Raw genomic sequence first — 23771 nt, 5'->3', positions numbered from 1 at the left:
TGACATTACCTCTGACCTTTGACCTCATGACCCCAAAATGTAGTCAGTACATCTTAAAGTCATTCTGTATACCTGTATGAAGTTTGACTAATACCCCTTTAGCCATTTTCAGATTATCGCGGTAACAAAAACCTATCATGAACGGACGCAAGGACGCCGGACGGACGGACAACCGAAAAACATTATGCCTCCGGCGACTTCGTCCGCAAAGGCATAAAAGAGTACATCCTGATGACATCCGGGCTAGTAATAATGTTACGTAGAAGGGGTGGGGGCGGCCAATTGTAGGACCAGCTGCGTGCACGAATGTGGTAGCAGGAGAGGTAAAAGCCATGTCCATGACATTTCGGCCCCCTTTCCTCTTCGTCACTCCAGAGGGAATGACCACTGATAGATGCGGACGCCATCTCCCCACCATCACGACATCCTCTCCCCTCCACCCCAAGCTGCACTTTGCCTTGTGTCGTGCCGACCTGCACGACCACGGTCATCCTAGATCCTGCCTGCACAAGTCCTCGCCTGCTCCCTTTGTATTTGGGTGGAGTTCGGTAATTTGGCGCTTTAATTGGGCCATAGTTTCTTTGTACCTGCTACATAAGTTTGAATGTTTACCCTTTTTCCTTATTTGTGTCTGTCAATTGCTTGGTTCATTCCATATATTATTTATCAGTGTCTCATCCATCCTCATCCCCATAAACATTTGTAATAAAACAATTTATTTGAAAAGAAACATTTTCCCACCTTCTGCCTTCACGCGTGAGCAACCGTCAAACTCGGTTTATTTATTTGGCGATCCTTGGGGGACTGTAAATGGTAATGAATGCAGTAACTTGGTAAAATAGCACAGTGCAAATCTAAAGATTGTTTGGGTCATTTGCAGAGGTCTTTACACACCCAGTGCAGAGCATCCGCATAAGCTAGGCCTCTGACACGACAATAACAATAATAATTTCAAAAAACATCTTAGCAATAACAACGAGAACAAAGTCGATGGCGTACCATCGCAAATCCCCACGCTTCCCACCAAAAGGAAAGTTGAAAGATGGCATAAAGTTCCACCAGGATTAACTCAATATCAAATTTTGAGATAAAACATTTTTTTTTCCCGGTTTGACCCGTTCACACTAAGTTCACACTTCCAGCAGCATGAACCAGGGGTCAAATCCAAAAAATTGTTACATATTTCATGCGCCCTCTAATGTTGATTACATACACAAAGGTTTCCAGACCACCCATCCTCCCCCACGCCATAGAAAAAAAAGGGTGACGATAATAATAAAGGTTCCAGGCTCGCCAGCAAAAATCATCACAGGATAGGAACTGTGCTACTCCCAAAGTAATGTGTTAGGTGGCTACGAGCTCAGGCCTCACCACGATCTTGCAACTGCTGGGCCTGTAACGCTAAGAGTTGTTGTCGCATGCCAACGGTTTGCTGCTGCTGCTTCATAAGTGCCTTGTTCACACAGGTCTGCACACATGTACAATGGAGACAAATTACATACCTGAGTGTGTACGTTTAACCACATTTATCTATCCACAATTTTGAACCCCTATAATTATATTGCTAAGAAAAAACATATTTCAAATTTTTATGATACTTTACGCAACTTGAGCAGCGAGCATTCAAGACCTGAAAGATCAGATTCAAGCAGCTTTTGGAGAAATGACAGTTGCCATGCAACAGAAAGTGTTTTTTGTCATCAACATTGGCCATTTTGTCATCAACATTTTCCATGTGAGGGGAACACCTGTAGTACAAAACTTTCTGGTTTAAATCTCTCTCCTCACATTCATTCATTGGGGTTACCTGGTAATGAGCTTCCAACTGAGTGCGCAAGTTGATGAGAGCGACGTCCTTGTCTCTTTTCATCCGATCAACCACGCCCTGGAGCTGCGGGTCCAACGCATGCTGCTCAACACCTCCAAGAGCTTCACCGTCAAGCCCTCTCAATGTGGAACCTCCTTCAGTTTGTACCTCAGACCTTTCCACCAATTCAGTGAAGGTGACAATGAATATTACCACAAGAACAGGTGCAAACATAAGCTCACACAGCGACTTCAAGACTCCTGAGACAACTTGGGTGCAAGAGGCATCCCTTATCAAACTGCGAAAACCACGAGTAAACCACGAGAAAACCACGAGTCCTCACATAACTAGAGAATTCATAGAACATGATACGCCATGCAGTGTCACACAAGGAAACTAGAACAGCACTAGGTAGAGCACACACCTCAGCCAGGCTCAAGCACACACCTCCAACAGTTTACGTTTTGTATCCCCACAGGCAGGCCGGATCTGGATTTGGACCTGAACCAAAATTTAATCTGATTGTTCTCGTCACCTAAACAACTCATCCAGCTAGTTTAGTCATAACTCGTCCATAACGTTTTGAAATATCGTGCTATATATATATATATACAGTATATCGTTTTTGGCCCCTCTCTCAATGGTGAAGAATCACTTGTAAATTCTTTTTATCTGGATCCGGATCCGGATTTTCATCAAAATCTAATCATTTCGACCTTGTCACACACATAACCTTTCCACCAAATTTCGTCTGAATCCATCCGCAACTTTTTCTGTTCACAGACAAACAGACAAACACGGATGAAAACATAACCTCCATCAACCTTAGGTAACTAGATGTAGGACGAGGCTATTCGGCCCATCATGTCTGCGCCACATCAACGGCAGACCCATTTTATCTGTCATAACTCAAAACGACACCATTTAATTGGGGGAATGATCATTCGTTGGGGCAATCCATCCATACTCAAGCTACCTAAAAGTCCTGCCAATATCCCTGTACCCTTCTATGTCCAATACTTCCAGGGACCGATCAAATTCCAATTTAAACCTATCTACTGTTGCTGCTGCTGTTACCTTTCCAGGGGGACAATTCCATGAATTAACTACTCTCTGAGTGAAAGACCTTATACCGTCTTTACTCCCCTCTTCTTTACTCTGCGGCTATTGCCCCTGGTCCTACCACTATTGTGCTGAATAACATATTACACACTTTTCTGAATAACACATTCTACAATAACACATTTTGTCTATACCCTTCATCATCTTAAACATCTCCATCATATTCCCTCATAACCACCTCCTTTCTGATGTATAAATCCCTTTCTCCTTCAGCCACTCCTCATAGCTGAGTCTCGCTGGGTCCGGAATCAGTCCAGTAGCCCTGTGCTGAACCCACTCTGTAGCAGCTATGTCCTTCCTAAGCCATGATAAAGAAATCTGCACACAATATTCTAGATGGGTCTTCACTAGAAGTGTTCAAGCATATACTTCAATTTTAATAATATGATAATGAAATTAATGATCGTTTAAAAATCAGGAAGCTTTGCGCTACTGAGGCAGTCTCATCCATCACCCTTATACACTTTAATATGACGAGTCGCAGGCTAGAAGATGGAGGGCTTATTGATCACCATAGAACGCAGCGTCAATCGGCCTATTGCATATACCACGATACTGTCACTCAGATGCCATGTCCTCATGCTATGTATCGATATCTGTCTTGTTTCTAGGAAGTATTATGAAGGTGATGTGTTATACAGTGTTCAAGTATGTAATTCAATTAAAATACAGATTTAAAGAGCTTTAAAGGCATATAAATAATTTCATTCAGGGTTTACCACCATTTTCTCCAGTGTCTATTACACCACCCTATCTAACACGTTACATTAATTATTCAGGCCTGTTGTTTGTGTCCTTTATAACATCCTTAAAAACAGTAAGTTTCCTGTTTGGGATTGTTTTAAATTTTGTTTGACTGGCAGGCAGACAGAGTTTTACAAAATTATCTCACTCGCTGCGCATGTGCAGTCGAGACAAATTCAGAGCCAAATTACAGTAAAATGAAAAACTTGTCTTCCTATTCATGTTTAAAATACTAGGGCATGCCCGTACTATATATATATCTAAAATTATATCCCCCCCCTCTATTTACATGAAATGGTTTGGTCCATTCGCAAAGCCAAAGCGAACGGCTTGCGAGTACGGTGACAATCCCCCCCCTCTATTTACATGAAATGGTTTGGTCCATTCGCAAAGCCAAAGCGAACGGCTTGCGAGTACGGTGACAATCCCCCCCCCCCTCTATTTACATGAAATGGTTTGGTCCATTCGCAAAGCCAAAGCGAACGGCTTGCGAGTACGGTGACAATCCCCCCCCTCTATTTACATGAAATGGTTTGGTCCAAAGCGAACGGCTTGCGGAGTTTGGTAAAGAAATCGCCATAGCTCGGTAACTACTTCTCCGATTAATATGAAACCTTGAAAAGGCACATCCTCGGGTCCCCAGCAATATACCTGGCAAGTTTCAAGTATATCGGACCCGTGGTTGGCGAGAAACAGCGGTCACAGACACACACACATACACACATACACACACACATACACACAGAGATTACTGGAATTATAGATAGATAACATTCGCTTTAAATAAGCTGTTCCTCAATCATAAACTGATAAGACGGACGGACATACAACAATTGATTAACTCCGCTTTTCACTTCGTTAACTTTATACACATTTACCTCCTTTACTCATCCATCCTTCAGAGTTCACATCCCTGCATCATTAACAGGAACACATGCAACCTAATGCAGGAGATTCTGTGGCACTGGGTTTATAAAACCAATGTTCTTTGCAATTCATATAAAATATGACAAGTTTATTTGCCCCCGTTGGACTTGGTCAGAAACGGGGCTTATGGATTGGGTCTTGTCCGTCTGCAACCATGTCTCGGAGAGGTATGGACCGATTTTGTTCATACTTGGCATAAAGACAACACATGATGGCATACATATGCACATCATTTTGTTTGGGGATGCGATCAAAGATGGCCGACTGGCGGGCATTTTAGTTGTAAAAAAACCGGATGTTGACCATGTCCTCAACCATTTCTCAGACATGCATTTACCGATCTTGTTCAAACTTGGCACACATAAAATGAATGATGGCTTACATATGCATGGTCATTGTTTTTCGAGATCAGATCCAAGATGACCTAATGGTGGACATTGTGTTACTTAAACGTGTCCAACAGGCATGGACCGATTAGTTCAAAATTGGCACCAAGACAATACATTAGTTTTCATATGCAGAAGATTTTGTTTTGTAATCTGACTCAAGATGGTTGACTGACGACCTTTAACTCCACAGCAAAATTACTAAAACCACGGGGGATATGACATTTTATGTCTTTTTCTCCTCGTTTTACAACAAATTACAGCCCAATTAAAAAACAAGAAGACGTCATGCGGAGCACGATACTTGCAAAATACGCGCCCCCCCCCCTCCCCAAGGGAAAAAAAATTCCATTGATACAGCAAATTGTCCATTTCATCAAGATTAAAATTGACAATATTGATCAAAGCTCGGGTCAATAGGCAGAAAATTGACGATTTGTCAGATGAAAATGATGATTTTGGAAGGTTGACCTTGAGTTGACCTTTGACCTTTTGACCTCAAAAATAGTTGGTTTCCCTATTTAGTGACTCAATGTGCAAATGCTGTTCAATTTTCAAGTCAATCGGATGAAAATTGACGGTTTTTTAGATGAAAATTGATGATTTTAAAAATTTGATCTTGAGTTGACCTTTGACCTTTTGACCTCAAATATAGTATGTTTCCCAATTTAGTGACGATATGCAAATGCTGTTCAATTTTCAAGTCAATCGGATTTAAAATGGCGATTTTAGAAATTTGACCTCCAGATGACCTTTGACCTCAAAATCAATAGGCTTCTCAATTGGGACGACTTATACAACTTGGTGAAGTTTCATGACGATCGGTTTAGAATTGTGACCTGTAGGCCAGTGACAAACAGACAGAAAAACAGACAGAACCACAAAAGGAACCGACCGATATACTTGAAAAATCTTCGATTTTGCAAGTAAAAAATTATATAGAGAGTCAAGGCTAATGGTAAGAGATGGAATACAGAACGGATCAGGACACAACATAACAAAAGGAACACCAGGAGGAGAAGGGGAAACCCACCAACAAGCAGTGTTGTGGGACAAAATTAGAGAGAGACTTGGACAAATACCTGGACTACAAGCTACCCTCTCATATCCATCTGCCCTCTTCTGATTTGGACTACAAGCTGCCCTCATGCCAAGACTGGTCCTTCTGAGGTCGGTAGAGAGGGAAGAGGCTGCAGCCTGTCTGTCTGAAGGATGAGGGATGTCACGGCCGAGGGTGGGGTCATCAGCAAATAGATAAAGAGTATTTCCCAGAGAGTGAGAGAGATCATTGATGAAGATCAGGAATAGGACTTGGCCCAGAACACTGCCTTGGGGTACTCCATGGAGACATCTAGTGACTTTGACATAGAGAGGAGATGAACGGATTCCATCGAGTGCCACACATCTAAGAGAGTAGAGGAAGTCAGTAAGCTATGTATGGAGTTGGTGTCTTGGATGTCATAGGCAGAGGGTTTGGGGAGCAAGGTGGAATGCCAGACTGTATCAAAATCACGAGATATGTCCAGAGAGTCGGCCCTGATCTCATGTCTGACATTCTTGTCCATCCATTGTTGGGTGGAAGATGAATTTTGAAAAGGAAGTGCCAGATGAAGCATACGGAAGATGATTTCCAAGCAGTTCTGTGGTAAATTTAACACCAAATACAATACACTCATAGCTACCCAATGCTTGTTCAACCGAAAACCAAGATGATTAATATTTCATTCTTCACTTCGATTTGGTCTCTTTGGTTCCAAAAGTGGGCGAGAGGAACGTATCGCATCCGCCTGCTGCCCAATCCATTTGAGGAAATCTTATTAACTAATTAAAAATGGCTACAGAATTATCATAATTTCCATCATCCCGGTGATGTAGCAAGCTTTATTGACTGCAACTCGTTCACGTTTGTTGGTGGAATGACTCATACCTGATTAAACGTGTTGCTTCATTCTCCAATCATTCCAAAAAGCAATTGAATGAATGTCAACTTTTGGGGTTATGATCGAACATGCAACGAACAACCATTCGGTAAATCTTGAAAATGCTGAGGAGTCGATGTCGCTGCTATTCTATCGCGTCCCACATGGGATGATTACCTCGGAGCAATAATTTGGAAGATGACGAGTACAGGTAACTTTGTCACAAATCGAGAGCGGTGATCACGTTGGGATAGCAATGAAAATATTTTGGTAACCTTTAGATCGAGAATAGTAAACAGCTTGGTCCTGCCTTCCGCTTTGCCCGAAATGAAGGTACACCTGTACTACCCGGGAAACATTATGGGTAACAACAACAGATTGACCGTGCGTCCGAGCAACCCCGCTGTCGGGATGCAGGCATGAAGTGGGAAAAAAATCGATGAAAACATAGCAGGAAGGCAGTAGCAACAGCAGTGCACTTTTATCGAGGAAATTATCTAATGATGTGGACAAGCACGTAGACTGAATAATGTCACCGGATCACGGTCGGCATCGTAGCTTACCCAAGTTGCGGCAACGCAGGTAATCCTTCAGCAGCCTGATGTTCCAGGGACACGCTTGCAGCTTCTTCTCTGTTCGTATGCTCGATCACACTTCTCTGCAGGTCGAGATGTCCCATGATCCTTTCATGTTCAAACTCCATCCTCAATTTCTCCAGGTCACTCTTTGCCTGCTCCAGATCATAAGCAAGAGCATTGTTCTTTTTCTGTTCCTGCTCCAATTCTCTTCCCACATGCTCTTTTTCACTATTCTCGTGCCTCACTGCTGCTTCTAATACCTCATTCTCATGCCTCGCCTGTTCCAACTTTTCCTTCAGGTCTTCACATTTGCTCTTCTCTTGGTGCAACAACATTTTCAGTTCCTCTTTTTCACTCTTCTCCTGGTCTATATATCCAGTCAATGATTCTTTCTCACTTTTATCCTTTTCCAAACACCCTCTCAAAAAATCATTCTCAGTCTTTTCTTTGTCAATCTCCTCCTGCAGAAGAATCATTGCAGCTCTCTGTCCGCTTTCTACCGTTGTCAAAGCCTTTTCCATTTCATGGTCCAAGTTCTCCTTTGCTCTGCTCTGCTGAAGAAGGTCTTCCTGTAACTGGGCCACATCAGCTTGCCTCTGGTTTGCTGCCTCACACAATCCTTGTATCTTCATCTGCAGCTCCACTTCTCTCTTTGATGCTTCCTCTTCATGACCTTTCGTGCATTCTAGCTGCTGCATCAGCTCTTTTTCTCTCACGGACAATGCTTCAATCTCTTTTTGGAGCGTCTCGGTTTCTTGCCTTGCCTGCTGCTGTTCTTCTTCCGATTTCTTCTGGCAACCTGCCAATATAACCTGCAATGTGCTCCTCTCACGACATTGCTCTTCAAGGTCAACCTTACAAGTCCGCAGCTCCTCTGAGACTTCTATTAGCATCTTCCTCATTCCATCTGTCTCAGCTACTTGCAAGTCAAGCCTTTGTTGGAAATCTTGTGTCAATTTCTTGTGATTGGCATCCAGCAGTTTTAGTTCCTCATGCATTCGCTGTTCCTGTTCCTCACGAAAGTTGTCAAGTGCACGGCGCTGCTCTTCAGCCTCACCACTTTGAGCTGCAAGCTCCAGCTGCAACACGCAGTTTTGCTCCTGCAGTTCCTGCACACGACGATCCAAGACAAGTGCAGCTTCTCTACGTTTCAACAGCTCCACATCGAGTTGCTCTAAATGGGCCGTCATGTGAGCGTGGCTTTCCTGAAAGCTAAGACGCTCTTCTGATACTGCCAAGGTGTTCTGTTCAATCTCCTCCTCTAACTCGGTCACATGTCGAGCTTGCTCATCACCAGCGGCCTTGGCTTCTGATAGCTGTGCGCTTAAGCTTTCAATATCCTTTTCCTTTACCACCACTGCAACTTGCAAAGCAGCCACCTGCTCTGTAACCAATTCAACCTCTGTTCTCAGGCCTTGCAACTGCTGCTCCAAGTCACTTATTGACCGCTCCTCTTGCAGCCTATTTATATGCTCCTCGTCATTTTCTCTCATTCCTTTTACTGCTGCCGTTTGCAGCTCATCTTGCACATGAGACAACGTCTGTCCCGTGGAGGTTATGAGGCTCATCAATTCTTGACTCTGACAACTTGTCTGCTCACGCAGGTTGCACAAGGTGGCTCGCAGCAAATGGCAGGCCACCTGCACACCACTCAGGCCCTGTTGCTGCAGAGACAGCTGTTGGCGCAGAGCCATTGCCTCATTGAGGGAATCATGCAGCCGCCGGGTACCGATGGCATTTATTACTGAAGTGTAGAGAGATTCCATCAGCTCAGGGCTCTGGGGGTCACTGAGACCAGGTAAACCTGGAGAGCAAACAGAGCTGAGTTCATTCATGGCCGAGACAAATTCCAAACTCCCACATTCAACTAGCGAGTCAACTCCCTGTGCAGCAATTTTCATTGACTGCAAAGAGTCAGGCCCAGTCTGGCAAGGAGGCTCCTCCAATACTGCCAGGCCAACAGCTGTTCCCTCAAGTTCATTATCCGGACCTGGTTGCTCCAAACCCTCACGAGGCAATTTTTCAAATTCCAAGGAGAGGCCATCGGCCTCTTGCAGGTCAGGTGGCTCGCATGGAGACAATAAGGGACCATGGGCTGCATCACCACCATCGCCACGAGGAGGGCTATGATCCCAGAGAAGATGAGGAGGGACAGCAGAATGGTTCGAAGCAGGGACAGTAATAGTTTGGGTAGCAGGCTCATTGGAGCTGGGCCCAGGATATGACAGGCTGCTGACCTCTGTTTGATCTGATAGTGGAGAAGAAGAGGATGAAGCAGGATGTTCCCCTCTAATATCCAACTAAAATTCATAGTGGGGTGAGGAGAGAGGGATGAGAAAAGGATAAACACATCATGATAATGTATTGGAACATCATTTTCTACTCTGTCACCCACAGCTGAACATTAGGTGACACATAAAACACAAGCCCGCAACAAGTGGATTAGTCCGTTTGGCATTCCCAACTGAGCACACATCTCATAATACTGTGTCGAATAATGTCCTCTCCAAGCTGAACGTGCAGACAGTAAATCCACAAAACTATTATCACCATAGCATGCATAAACCAGAACCAAAATGGTTGGTTTCTCAATCAATGGAATATCTTGAAGAGTAACTGGGTATGATATTCCTATCATACAAGTTCCTTTTCATATGGCTTGCATTTGCCAACTGAGCATCCATATTAGCAAGATGAAGATTTACTAAAAGTGCGAACAACAAATTGTCATTAATTATTATATTTATTACAAACTTTTAATTAATTTAGGAATGACACTGCAACTTGATCTTTGGATCAGATGATGTATTTCTTTTCATAGGGAAATCCAAATGGTGGTCCACACACTCTATTACTCGGTAGAGTGCATACCTCCGCCAAGCTGAACAGTCGTTGGGTAATGGGTATCCCACTAATAGTCTGGATCTGGATCCTCAACTCCAAAGTCTAATCGGTTTGTTCTCGTCATCTGCTCAACTCATCCACCAAGTTTTATCAGAATCCATCCAAAACTGTTTGAGATATCATGCTAAAAATCGTTTCTGGTCGCATCTCTCAATGGTGAAGAATCAATTTTTAAAATCTGGAATCAGATATTTACCAAAATCGAATCAATTCGTCCTTGTCACATACATACCCAATACCCATCCTGTCCATCAAATTTTGTCCGAATCCGTCCATACCTTTTTGAGATATCCTGCTCACAGACAAACAGGTCTGCGACCTGGTGTGTTGGCTTAGCGGTTAGTGTGCCGGCTTGGGATCCTGGGTTTGAATCCTGGTCGATCGCTGAATTAACACCAGGGGGGGTTGACTCAGCCTGTCATCCTTCCTAGGTCGGCAAATTGAGCACCAGTTTACTGGTAATTCTCTGCGTGTCGCAAGAGGCGACTAACAGGGTTGGCGGCAGGAAAGGCATCCGGCCATAAAACATTGCTTCAAAAAGGGGACCAAGGTGCCCGAAAAAGGCCAACCCCTGCTCTGCGGGAAAAAATGGCCTCCAAAGGTGGTTCAGACAAACAGGTGAAAACATAATCTCCATCCACCTTCAATGGTGGAGATAACAAAAACAAAACAAAAACTAGAAGGGTACTCAGTAGAGCGCATACCTCCACCAAGCGGAACAGGTTACGTTTTGTTTCCACTGATGTGCCGGATCTGGGGTCGGACCTGAACCAAAATCTAATCGGCTTGTTCTCGTCACCTAACCAACTCATGCCCCAAACTTATTCACAACTCGTCCACAACATTTTTACATATCATGTTATACATCGCTTTTTGCCCAATCTCTCAATGGTGAAGAATCAAGACAAAAATCAAATAATTCTCGCATCCGAATCCATATTTAGATCTTCACCAAAATCGAATCGAGTCGGTCTGGTCACACACCCAACTTGTCCTCCAAGTTTGGCCCAAATCCGTCCATAACTTCTTGAGATATCGTGTTATGTATCGTTTTTAGCCCGATCTCCCATTGGTGAAGAATCACTTCTAAAATTAAATAATTCTCACATCCGAATCCATATTCAGATCTTTACCAAAATCGAATCGATTAGTCCTTGTAACACACACAACATGTCCACCAAGTTTCGTCCAAATCCGTCCTTAACTTTTTGAGATATCCTGCTATGTATCATTTTGGCCCTATCTTCCATTGGTGAAGAATCACTTAAAAATTCTACCAGCCGGATCCGGATCTTCACCAAAATCGAATCATTTCCTCCTTGTCACATACACTACCTCTCTGCCAAATTTTGTCTGAATCCGTCCACAACTTTTTGAGATATCTTGTTCACAGACAGACAGACAGACAGACAGACAGACAGGGGTGAAAACATAACCTCCATCCACCTTCGATGGCGCAGGTAACAAACAGCAGAGAATGCCCAGTCTGTGGCTGGCTTTGGAATACGGTCAGCCTAGGAGAGGCCATGGCTGATGGTGACTCAAAGTAGTTCAACAGACTGAACCTCTTCCAGTGGCTGACCATTGAAATAGGCAGGCGGGTTTATTTGACGATGCTTCCGGAGAAAGAGACTGAGAATTCCTGGGATGGAAGAAAAATGAATGAATGATCGTTTTAAGGCCATTTTCCCCGCTAGGGCGGGGGTTAGCCTTGCGGGCCCCATGACAATCATGGTTCCCTGTTTGAGGCAATGTTTTTATGGCCGGATGCCCTTCCTGAGGCCAACCCTTGGTCACGCTCTTACGATGCGCAGGGATACGGTGTACCTATTCTACATCGGGGTACACACCAGGATCATTCATCCCAGCAAGCTGGTACTCAATTTGCCGACCTCGGAAGGATGACAGGCTGAGTCAACCCCCCTGGTGTTAATTCAGCGATCGATCGGGATTCGAACCCAGGATCCCAAGCCGGCACCCTAACCGCTCAGCCAACACCAGGCTGGGATGGAAGGAAGTGTTCTGTTTATCAGACCAGCATCTAATCAATTCCACATCAGCAGAGAGTGATGCATCTGCTATCTGCCTGTCATGGCATAGGATGCTGTTTGACCTCAAAGCTATTATCCACACCGGCTTTATTTTATTAAACGCAAATTCAGCCTTTGGCGCAGATACCTTTCTCATTAAACAAATGAATTTAGCTAAAGGTGGAAAAAAAGAAGCTTTTCTTGATCAGTGGCCGTTCAAATGAAAATGAAAAAGGAGAAACAAACACCTACACAAACTGCATTACTCCCACACCATCTTGGGCACACAGGGCAATAAAGGCCACGAGCAATTTGCTCAAATACAAAAACACGTCAAACCTCGAGCAGTCCGGGGTTTCCTCATCAAATCATCATCTCTCTGTTGACTATTTGAAGCCACATAGCACTGAAAATTCATACTGAAGTGCGAGAAATCCTCTTACGTCCCACTCACAATGTTATCCCAAACAAGGTTCGGCGCGATGCATCAACTATGTTTAACCAATTTAATGATGTCGTCAGCAGGCTCCAAGCACAAAGTTTTGTCAAGACGAAGTTGATTCCTGTTAAAGAAAGATCTCCATTTTGAGGGAACTGAAGATACAGCCATATATAATCACAGGCACAAATCTGAATTGCATTTCCTTTCATAACTAGCGACGAACCTCAACAATCTCACATCCCCCTCACTCCACATTTTAAAATCAGTGGACATTCCTTCATGTAAAGACCTGCTTTTATTAAGTGCAAAGGGCTGGCAGGATGGCCTGGAGGTACGCACACTCGCCTCCAAACTGTCTAGCTAGGGTTTGAATCTCGGCCGAGCTATAAACTGCCATCCCAGTGTTTCGCCTGGTGTTGGCTGAGCGGTTAGGGTGCCGGCTTGGGATCCTAGGATCCTGGGTTCGAATCCCGATCGATCGCTGAATTAACGCCAGGGGGGGTTGACTCAGCCTGTCATCCTTCCGAGATCGGCAAATTGAGTACCAGCTTGCTGGGATGAATGATCACGGTGTGTTCCCCGATTTAGAATAGGTACACCATATCCCTGCGCATCGAAAGAGCGTGACCAAGGGTTGGCGTCAGGAAGGGCATCCGGCCATAAAAACATTGCCTCAAACAGGGAACCATGATTGTCATGGGGCCTGCAAGGCTAACCCCCGCTCTAGCGGGGAAAATGGCCTTAAAACGATCATTCATATATTCATATTCCAGTGTTTCAAAAGCAGGGTGATTCATCAATGTGTACCATCCCTCGGATGGACGTGAAACTGGCGTCCCATCAGCCGGCATTAGTTGGTGGACGTTAAAGATCCCACAGTGTCCTATGCGAAGAGTAGGTGAGCTATCGCCGTCACTATAAACAAATTCGAAATTTCTGCCCGAACCTACAGAACAGAGGCATGCCCTCAACTATTGATGTTACCCCACAGTCTTATGCTGAATAAAAAAAGAAGACGACGAAGCGCAAAATTTCATTATTCAAAATAAACCGAACAGTAGGCCCCATCTGTTAGGGCACAACACTGGTTTTTCCCTCACTCCCATTTCACATCTCGGGAAACAATCTAAATTTCAACCTTCATGGGCAAGCGAGCATCGGGGCTTTCATGTTAAACACAGAAATAGCAGGAAGCAATAAAAGTAAAATGAGGACTTATCCATATTCTCACAAGTGTATTCTAACGGGTGGTTATCCGAAAGATATGCTCCGGCTCATATCTTTCGAAGGATGGAGTTGTGTCTACAAATGCAAATAACTCGGCGCTTCTTGATCAATATGAACCACAAGATGATATGGCATGCCTCCATTTTCATACGTGTATATACATAAAATGTATACATAAAATATATACGTGTATATATTTAGATCCATAAAAAATGAAAAGTTTTGCACAAGAAAGCCGCGATATCATCAACATGCATGACAAAACTTCAACCACTAACATTTTCTGTTTTGTTTTCACTTTTTAATTTTTTTATTCTGTAAAGTGATGTAAAGCTCATGAAATGGCTTGTATGACAATTACATGCAGGACTGGCATGAGTCGAGACCAACGTACTTTTGCATGAATTATAAGAACATAAGCAGAGAAACGACAAACAAATAGTAAATGGGATTTGAACCCGGGTTCAACACATCATGAGTCTGTGGTTCAGATGGTAACGTCAACAGGCCAACCGAAACTCAGTTCAAAGTCAAAGCTTGCGCAAAAAAAGACAAACAAACCTAATTTGCAATTCTAATATCAAACCAAATTCTAAGCATGCTGATATAAATACATTGATATTAAAAAGTGGAAATGAGAGATGTTGCAAATTACTATTTGATAGAATTTCTAATGAGAACATATGGACACAGGTCCCTCCAATATGTTTATCAAGCACTCTCGAATTGCAGACTGAAAATTGGTCATTTTGCTACGAATATCAAGCAGACTTCCATGATGAATATCAAGCAAATTGCCGTTATGAATATTAAGCAACCTGCCGTTAAGAATATCAAGCAGACTTCCGTTATGAATATTAAGCAAGCTGCCATTATGAATATTAATCAGACTTCCGTTATGAATATTAAGCAAATTGCCGTTATGAATATTAAGCAAACTTCCGTTTTGAATATTAATCAGATTGCCATTTCGAATATTCAGCAGGCAGCCATTATGAATATTAAGCAGACCACCGTTATGAATATTAAGCAGGCTCCCATTATGAATATGAATCAGACTTCCGTTATGAATATTAAGCAAGCTGCCATTATGAATATTAATCAGACTTCCGTTATGAATATTAATCAGACTTCCGTTATGAATATTAATCAGACTTCCGTTATGAATATTAATCAGACTTCCGTTATGAATATTAAGCAAGCTGCCATTATGAATATTAATCAGACTTCCGTTATGAATATTAATCAGACTTCCGTTATGAATATTAATCAGACTTCAAATATGAATATTAATCAGACTTCCGTTATGAATATCAATCAGACTTCCATTATGAATATTAATCAGACTTCCGTTATGAATATTAATCAGACTTCCGTTATGAATATCAATCAGACTTCCGTTATGAATATCAATCAGACTTCCGTTATGAATATTAATCAGACTTCCGTTATGAATATTAATCAGACTTCCGTTATGAATATTAATCAGACTTCCGTTATGAATATTAATCAGACTTCCGTTATGAATATTAATCAGACTTCCGTTATGAATATCAATCAGACTTCCATTATGAATATTAATCAGACTTCCGTTATGAATATTAATCAGACTACAGTTATGAATATTAATCAGACTTCCGTTATGAATATTAATCAGACTTCCGTTATGAATATTAATCAGACTTCCGTTATGAATATCAATCAGACTTCCATTATGAATATTAATCAGACTTCCGTTCTGAATATCAAGCAAACTTCCGTTATGAATATTAAGCAAACTGCAGTTATGAATATCAAGCAGACTTCCATTATTAATATTAATCAGACTTCCGTTATGAATATTAATCAGACTTCCGTTATGAATATTAAGCAAACTGCAGTTATGAATATCAAGCAGACTTCCGTTATGAATATTAAGCAAGCTGCCATTATGAATATTAATCAGACTTCCGTTATGAATATCAAGCAAACTGCAGTCATGAATATCAAGCAGACTTCCGTTATGAATATTAAGCAAGCTGCCATTATGAATATTAATCAGACTTCCGTTATGAATATCAAGCAGACTTCCGTTATGAATATCAAGCAAGCTGCCATTATGGATATTAAACAGACCGCCATTATGAACATCAAGCAAATTGCCATAATGAATATTAAGCAAACTGCCGTTATGAATATTAAGCTAGCTGCCATTATGAATATTAAGCAAACTGTCGTTATGAATATTAAGCAACCAGCCATTATGAATATTAAGCAACCTGCCGTTATGAATATTAAGCAACCGGCCGTTATGAATATTAAGCAACCTGCCGTTATGAATATTAAGCTAGCTGCCATTATGAATATTAAGCAAACTGTCGTTATGAATATTAAGCAACCGGCCGTTATGAATATTAAGCAACCTGCCGTTATGAATATTAAGCAACCGGCCGTTATGAATATTAAGCAACCTGCCGTTATGAATATTAATCAGACTTCCGTTATGAATATTAAGCAAACTGCCGTTATGAATATCAAGCAGACTTCTATTATGAATATTAAGCAAACTGCCGTTTTGGATATTAAACAGACCGCCATTATGAACATCATGCAAATTGCCGTAATGAATATTAAGCAAACTGCAGTTATGAATATTAATTAGACTGCCGTTTTGAATATTAAGCAAACTGCCATTTTGAATATTAAGCAAACTTCTGTTTTGAATATCAATCAGATCGCCATTTTGAATATTAAGCAGGCAGCCAATATGAATATTAAGCAGACCATCATTATGAACATTAAGCAGGCAGCCATTATGAATATTAAGCAGACCACCGTTATGAATATTAAGCAAGGTGCCATTATGTTAATTAAGCAAGCTGCCGGTATGAATATTAAGGAGACGGCCGGTATGAATATTAAGCAGACTGCCGTTATGAATATTAAGCAAGCTGCCAGTATGAATATTAAGCAGACTAGTGATATGAGTAGGAACAGATTGTCATTATGAATATTAAGCAAACTGCCATTTTGAATATTAAGCAAACTTCTGTTTTGAATATCAATCAGATCGCCATTTTGAATATTAAGCAGGCAGCCATTATGAATATTAAGCAGACCATCATTATGAACATTAAGCAGGCAGCCATTATGAATATTAAGCAGACCACCGTTATGAATATTAAGCAAGGTGCCATTATGTTAATTAAGCAAGCTGCCGGTATGAATATTAAGGAGACGGCCGGTATGAATATTAAGCAGACTGCCGTTATGAATATTAAGCAAGCTGCCAGTATGAATATTAAGCAGACTAGTGATATGAGTAGGAACAGATTGTCATTATGAATATTAAGCAGACTGCCATTATGACTAAGTACATTTAACATTTGTAAAACAAGTAACTAAAAAGTAACTATAAAGTGTCACATAACACTACCTGAAGACCACACGAGGCAGGGAAAGCAAATTACCACTGTGTCTATTAAAAGTTAGCAAACTGTTTTTTCAGGATAATCCAATAGGCCCAAGTCCATTACGAAGCATCTGCCTTTGCGTTCGACAGAATGTGATTTTGGCAGGAATTTGTATTTTTTTGTCTGGGTACCAATTATAACTCACCTATTTTTCACAAAAAATACACTGCAGGATACAAAGGCAAATGGGTCTTCAGCTTAATGGCCTCCCAATGGAGAGCACACACATTGATGCATTGATGATGAAACATCAGGGTGACAGTTTCATATGGGTAATGTGGAGCTGCCCGACAGATTGCCAAACATTTTGATGTAGCTATTTGTACAGGAGCAGCACATCATCCAAGCCCCTCTTGAACTTGTGACATTGATGACAGATCTGTCGAGATTCAAATCCACGCTCGATAAATAGCATTAGAATAGGCTTGTCGACCAGCACCGACCTCACCACTAATCCAGTGTACCCAAATATGGGGAAATTAATCCCACAATGCCTTTCGATAAAGCAAGGCATTTGTGTCAATGGAATGACCAAAATTAAAATTCCCTGCATGTTTATGGCCATCACATGTTTAGTGTAAAGGTTGGGGAAGGAAGGGACGCAATTCATATGGCAGCAAAAGCATCATGAGTAAAACAAACAGGATACATAATCCATAATTTAACTTGGTGAAATATGCAAAGTTAAATTAAAATAAGCCGACTCCACAACAGAATTCAAGGGGTGTTGAAAAAGCGATACGAATGAGATACTCACAATAGTCCAAGGCAAGCCAAGGTTTATTTTGGTTTCATGATAAAAGTTATGAAAATGACTTCTTCTTCTTTTTGGTACACTACATCGAGGTACATAAGTGTAAGAGCTAATACATAGAACATATAAGAAAGGGAGCGGGAGACAATAGGGGGGAGAGGGAGGGAAACAACAACAGTGGAGAACAGGGACATCGGGAGATCTGTGGAAGAGAGAGGGCTGGGGCGGGGTACATGGGATAAACAAGATGGACACGACAGGGGACTTCAGGAACGAAAACGGAAATTACAAGGAGGTAGATTTAGGGTGTATTAACAGAGGTAGAAAAGATGAAGGTGTTGAATGGGGAAAGATATGAGATGGTGGTGAACAGCTGTTTTGAAGACCTGGAGGGAGGAGTGGGATTGAAGAGAGTGTGGGAGTTTCTTCTAGAGGTGGGAAAGAAGAGGAATGAAAGAGTGAAGGTGAGTGGAGAGTCTTGATTTTGGCAGTTTCACCAGAAAAGGGTTGCTGGCAGACTCAAGATCGGAAAATGTAGGCCTCAAAAACCCGGCACGAAAATCTGACGAATACTTACAAATTGGCACAACTTTTAAAACGAAAATCGAACTGGAAGCATACAGTGAACACAGAGACAGTAAAATAAACAGCAAAACACTCAACAAACCTACCAGGAGTACTTATCTTTGAGGAATTCGGCAGAATCCAAAAATGGCATGACCGAGCTCAAGGAACCGGAACCGGAAGTTAACTTGGAGGGGTTAATTATTCATTAGTTATATCTCAATGAATGTTACCACAAGTGTTATGTAAAACCCAGTTAGCAACGACCAGGATCGGATGTCAAGGAAGCTCTCTGTTGCCACAGTCCATGTGTCCGTCTCTTTTTCCTCCATTATTAACACTTAATCATTCCCAGTTGTCATTTCACAACTGCCCCACACATTTTAAGAGAATATGGCATGTCTACATGTGTGAGCCCCACACGTTCTACGTATGCAAACCCCACTCTGATTACATGGCGGCAACACGTAAGTGACTTTATCACTGTGGGAGCATGTGTATGGATGGCATTGGATGGGCCTTATGGGGTTGGGGCGGAAGCTATATAAGCCAGCCACACACACCTAGACATGAAGAGAGTAGAGAGGAGTGGAAGAGTGAGTCAGCTACACGAGAGAGTCAGCACACATAGCCGCACACAGCCACTATTGGGGGTGGGGGCAAGGGAAATTGAGCGATTTAGTTGGTGTCTGGAGCACCTGAAGGAGGACAAACAGTAGCAGGAGCATCCAGAACAAGTGCAGAGACTGACTCACGCACCGACGCTGCGCCTCCAGACATCCCACAAAAATCTCCGTCTCATCCATCCTGTCTATTATTTTGTCTGTTTTGTGTTCCTGAATGAGTCTACCTGTGATAAGTTTAGTTTAAGGTTCAAGCATGCCAGTGGATATATTATCTTTATTATAATAATAATAATAATGCATTTATTTTATATAGCGCTTTTCAGGAAGCCCAAAGACGCTTTGACAGAGTGCAAAACATAATGCATAGCAAAACATAAAGACAATTGCAAAAAAAGAAGAATCAATAGGGAAATATTCAAAGCACAAAGGAGGGAGAAGGAGAGGAGATAGTCAGGGGTTAGATGCTGTGGGTTAAATGTTGAATGCAGTGTTGAACAGGTGGGTCTTGAGTGATGTTTTGAATGTGGTGAGTGAGGAGGAGTCTCTGATGGTGTGAGGTAGCGAGTTCCAAAGGGTGGGAGCAGCGATGGAGAAGGCCCTGTCCCCCCAGGATCTAAATTTGGTCCGGATGGGGGGGGGGTCAGGAGGTTGGTACCAGCAGAGCGGAGGTTGCGGGTGGGAGTGTGTCTGGAGAGGAGGTCAGCCAGGTAGGATGGGGCCAGGTTATGGAGGGCTTTGTAGGTCAAGAGGAGGATTTTGTACTGGATTCTCTGGGAGATGGGGAGCCAGTGAAGCTTGTAAAGGACGGGGGTGATGTGGTCACGGGTCCGGGAATGGGTGAGTAGACGGGCAGCGGAGTTCTGAATGTATTGGAGTTTATTGGTGATTGTTGAGGGTGAACCATAAAGGAGGCTATTGCAGTAGTCCAGACGGGAAGTGATGAAGGCGTGGATGAGGGTTTCTGCAGCCACAGAGGAGAGGGATGGACGGAGACGGGCGATGTTTTTCAGGTGAAAGCAGGCTGTCTTTGTGATCTGTTTAGTGTATTTGTCGAAGGAGAGGGTTTGGTCAAAGATGATGCCAAGATTCCGGATGTGAGGGGAGGTGGATACTGGGAAACCGTCGATGTTGAGGGCAAAGTTATGGGTGGACTTGGTGAGCGTTTTTGGGCCAATGATGATTATTTCAGATTTATCACAGTTAAGTTTGAGGAAGTTGATTTGAAGCCAGGATTTTATTTCAGTGATGCAGTTTGTCAGGATAGAGTGGGTGGCGGTGGAGATGGACTTGGTGGAGATGAAAAGCTGGATGTCATCGGCGAAGCAGTGGAATTGGAGACCATGACGGCGGATTAAGTGACCGAGGGGGGACAGGTAAAGGATGAAGAGGAGGGGGCCAAGAACTGAACCTTGGGGGACACCTTGGGGGAGGGGAGCAGTGGGGGATTTGCAGTTATTGATGGAGATGAACTGACGTCTGTCAGAGAGGTATGATTTAATCCAAGAGAGGGCAGTGCCGGTAATGTTAAAGGTGGTTTCAAGTCGGGTGAGGAGGATGGTGTGATCGATGGTGTCAAAGGCGGCGCTGAGGTCGAGGAGGATGAGAATGTTGAGGTTGCCAGCGTCAGAGGAGAGGAGAAGGTCGTTGGTGATTTTGAGGAGAGCAGTTTCAGTACTGTGGTTGGAGCGGAATCCGGATTGGAATGTTTCATACAGGTTATTGGCAGAGAGGTGATGTTTGAGTTGAGTGGCTACAGCGCGTTCCAAAACCTTTGACAGAAAGGGTAGGTTGGAGATGGGTCTGAAGTTATTTAGGGTGTCAGGGTTTAGTCCAGGTTTTTTCAGAATGGGGGTAACAGCAGCAATTTTGAGGGATGGTGGGACGATGCCTGTAGACAGGGAGGAGTTTATTGTTGCAATGATAAGTGGAGAGAGAGCAGGAAGGGAGGCCTTGACAAAGCTGGAGGGGATGGGGTCAAGAGTGCAGGTGGCAGTTTTCATTCCGATGAGGAGTTCAGAGAGGTCAGTAGGGGAGACTGGGGAGAATTGAGACAGGGGATGGCAGGATAAGGGGGGGGCAGGTGGTTTGAGGGGAGCGGGTGCGGCGGTGGTCAAGCTGTTGTAGATGTTTTCAATTTTGCGTTGGAAGAATGAAAGGAAGGAGATGCAGTTGTCTATTGTGAATGACTGGGTGGTGGTGTTCAGGGGGCTGAGGAGTTTGTTTATTGTAGAGAAGAGTGCTTTTGGGTTTCCGGAGCCAGAGTGGATAATTTGAGAGTAGTAGGCGGAGCGGGCGCGGGAGAGGGCATCTTTATAGTGTTGTATGTGGTCCTTGTAGGCCTGGGAGTGAACTGTGAGACCTGTTTTATTGCGGAGTCTTTCAAGTTGGCGAGCACGAGTTTTCATCAGGCGGAGTTCAGGGGTAAACCAGGGAGCAGAATGGGTGAAAGAAACTGTTTTGGTTTTTATAGGCGCAAGTTGGTCAAGGCAGGAGGAGAGAGTGTGGTTGTAGTAGTCAGTGAGGTCAGAAGGGGTGTGGAGGTCAACGAAGGGAGAAGTGGACATTTTTTCAGAGAGGGTCGATGAGAATGAGGCAGGTGAAAGAGCGTTTAGCTTACGGAAGTTGATAGTGCGATAATGCCTTGGTGCTGGGGTAGGGATGTTGATGGTCAGAGTGATGGCTAGGTGGTCAGAGAGAGTGAGGTCGGAGCCAGAGAGATGGTGCAAAATTAGTCCAGTAGAGCAGACAAGGTCCAAAATGTGACCACGATTATGGGTAGGAAAGTTGACATGTTGAGTGAGGTTAAAGCAGGTGAGTAAATCAGTGAAGTCAGTGGTTAGCGTGGAGTCAATGTGGATATTGAAATCACCAAGGAGGAGGATTGAGGGGGAGAGGGAACATAGCTGGGTCAGAAAGTAGGAGAAGTCAGACAGGAATGATGGGTGTGGTTTGGGAGGGCGGTAGACAACAGCCATGACTGACTGTGTGTGACCAGAGAGTTTAAAAGCCAGGTGTTCAAATGATGGAGCAGATGAGATGGAGATGAGGTTGGTCTTGATGTCTTGTCGGTGAATAACGGCAATTCCACCACCTCGGCCCTCCGAGCGTGGTTTATTGATGTAAGAATATCCATTGGGTGTGGTGAGGTTGAGCGTGTAGTAGTCCAGTGGTTGTTGCCAGGTCTCAGTGAGACAGAGAAAGTCCAGTTTATTTTCCAGGATGTAGTCGTTCAGGATGAGGCATTTGTTGTTGAGGGACCGGGTATTGAACAGGGTGAGCTTGATGTTGTTTTGTACGGCGGGTATGAATCCAGGTGATTTGGCCAGGGTTCGCAGACAGGAGGTGCGATTTTGTGCGTTGTTGTGACCAGGTGTGTTGGGACGATGAGTGGGAGTGCGCTGAGCCGACCAGAGGATGGGGATGGAGTGACCTGATTGTAAATAAACAAACTTACGACCGGAGCCACGGTGAATGTACCTGGGTCGACGCAGGAGTCCATTCGATTTGATTGCAGAGATGCATGATGGGGTGGAGCGGGTTTTAAGCAGGAGAAGCCTTGCGGCGGAGTACCGCAGAGCCATGCCAGCAGGAGCGAAGGGACGAGCACGAGGCCAAGGGTGAGGAGGCGAAACAATCGACACAACCCACGGGAGTGGGCAATTGTTCTCCAAACTTATTAATTGTTCTCCAACTGTATCAACACCCTCATAATTTAATGCGTATTTACTGTGTATTTTTAGCCACGGAATCGCCCTCCAGTGTAACCAAATTCCTCTCAAAAATGAACGTGCACACTGAAACCGCCGTGTGGCCAAATTAAACATAACTGCACTCCACCACGCATGCGGAATGCCTCCGTTTGCGTCTTGGGAGGTAATCTATGATGGTCTTGCGTTACCGTCAGACTATAATACATATCTATACATATATATATATATATATACATATTCCTGTATAATACCTGTACGGTATTTATAAAACCTATCTTTCACCAGCCATGTACGGTATAAAGCAGCTGGACATACGTACGTAAAAAAAAAACAGCTACGAGCCACGAGCACGACCTGCTTATACATTCACTGCTATGTGCTCGCGGTTCCATGGCTTTCGCGGCCGCGAATTTTAGCCAGACTATAATCGAGAGCTTCGCGGGATGTTCCGCCACCTACGAAAACAAGTCAACCCCACAAATTATAGAATGCAAACACTTCATTAAATCTATTACAGTTTGCAATTTATGGTAAAGCATCATCAGATATCTTACACAATGAAAACGTTTTGGGGGATGT

General features: G+C 43.3%; 1 protein-coding gene across 3 annotated transcripts in view; it reads right to left on the bottom strand.

The window, feature by feature from the left end:
* LOC137438687 (RB1-inducible coiled-coil protein 1) overlaps nucleotides 1-23771 on the bottom strand; it is a 135103-nt gene that overhangs the window by 49767 nt on the left and 61565 nt on the right. For all 3 annotated transcript variants that reach the window (XM_068133937.2, XM_068133938.2, XM_068133939.2), the window contains 3 exons: nucleotides 7469-9783; nucleotides 1808-1982; nucleotides 1372-1468 (listed from right to left, as the gene is read on the bottom strand). In XM_068133937.2, the coding sequence (XP_067990038.2) occupies nucleotides 1372-1468; nucleotides 1808-1982; nucleotides 7469-9783 (2587 nt within the window). The remainder of the gene's footprint in view (nucleotides 1-1371; nucleotides 1469-1807; nucleotides 1983-7468; nucleotides 9784-23771) is intronic.

The sequence above is a fragment of the Myxine glutinosa genome, chromosome 13, assembly GCF_964187855.1.
Source record: "Myxine glutinosa chromosome 13, kmMyxGlut1.1, whole genome shotgun sequence".
NCBI classification, from domain to species: Eukaryota; Metazoa; Chordata; class Myxini; order Myxiniformes; family Myxinidae; genus Myxine; species Myxine glutinosa.
The sequence above is the reverse complement of the archived record's forward strand: the minus strand, read 5'-3'. Positions and strand labels throughout refer to the sequence as shown.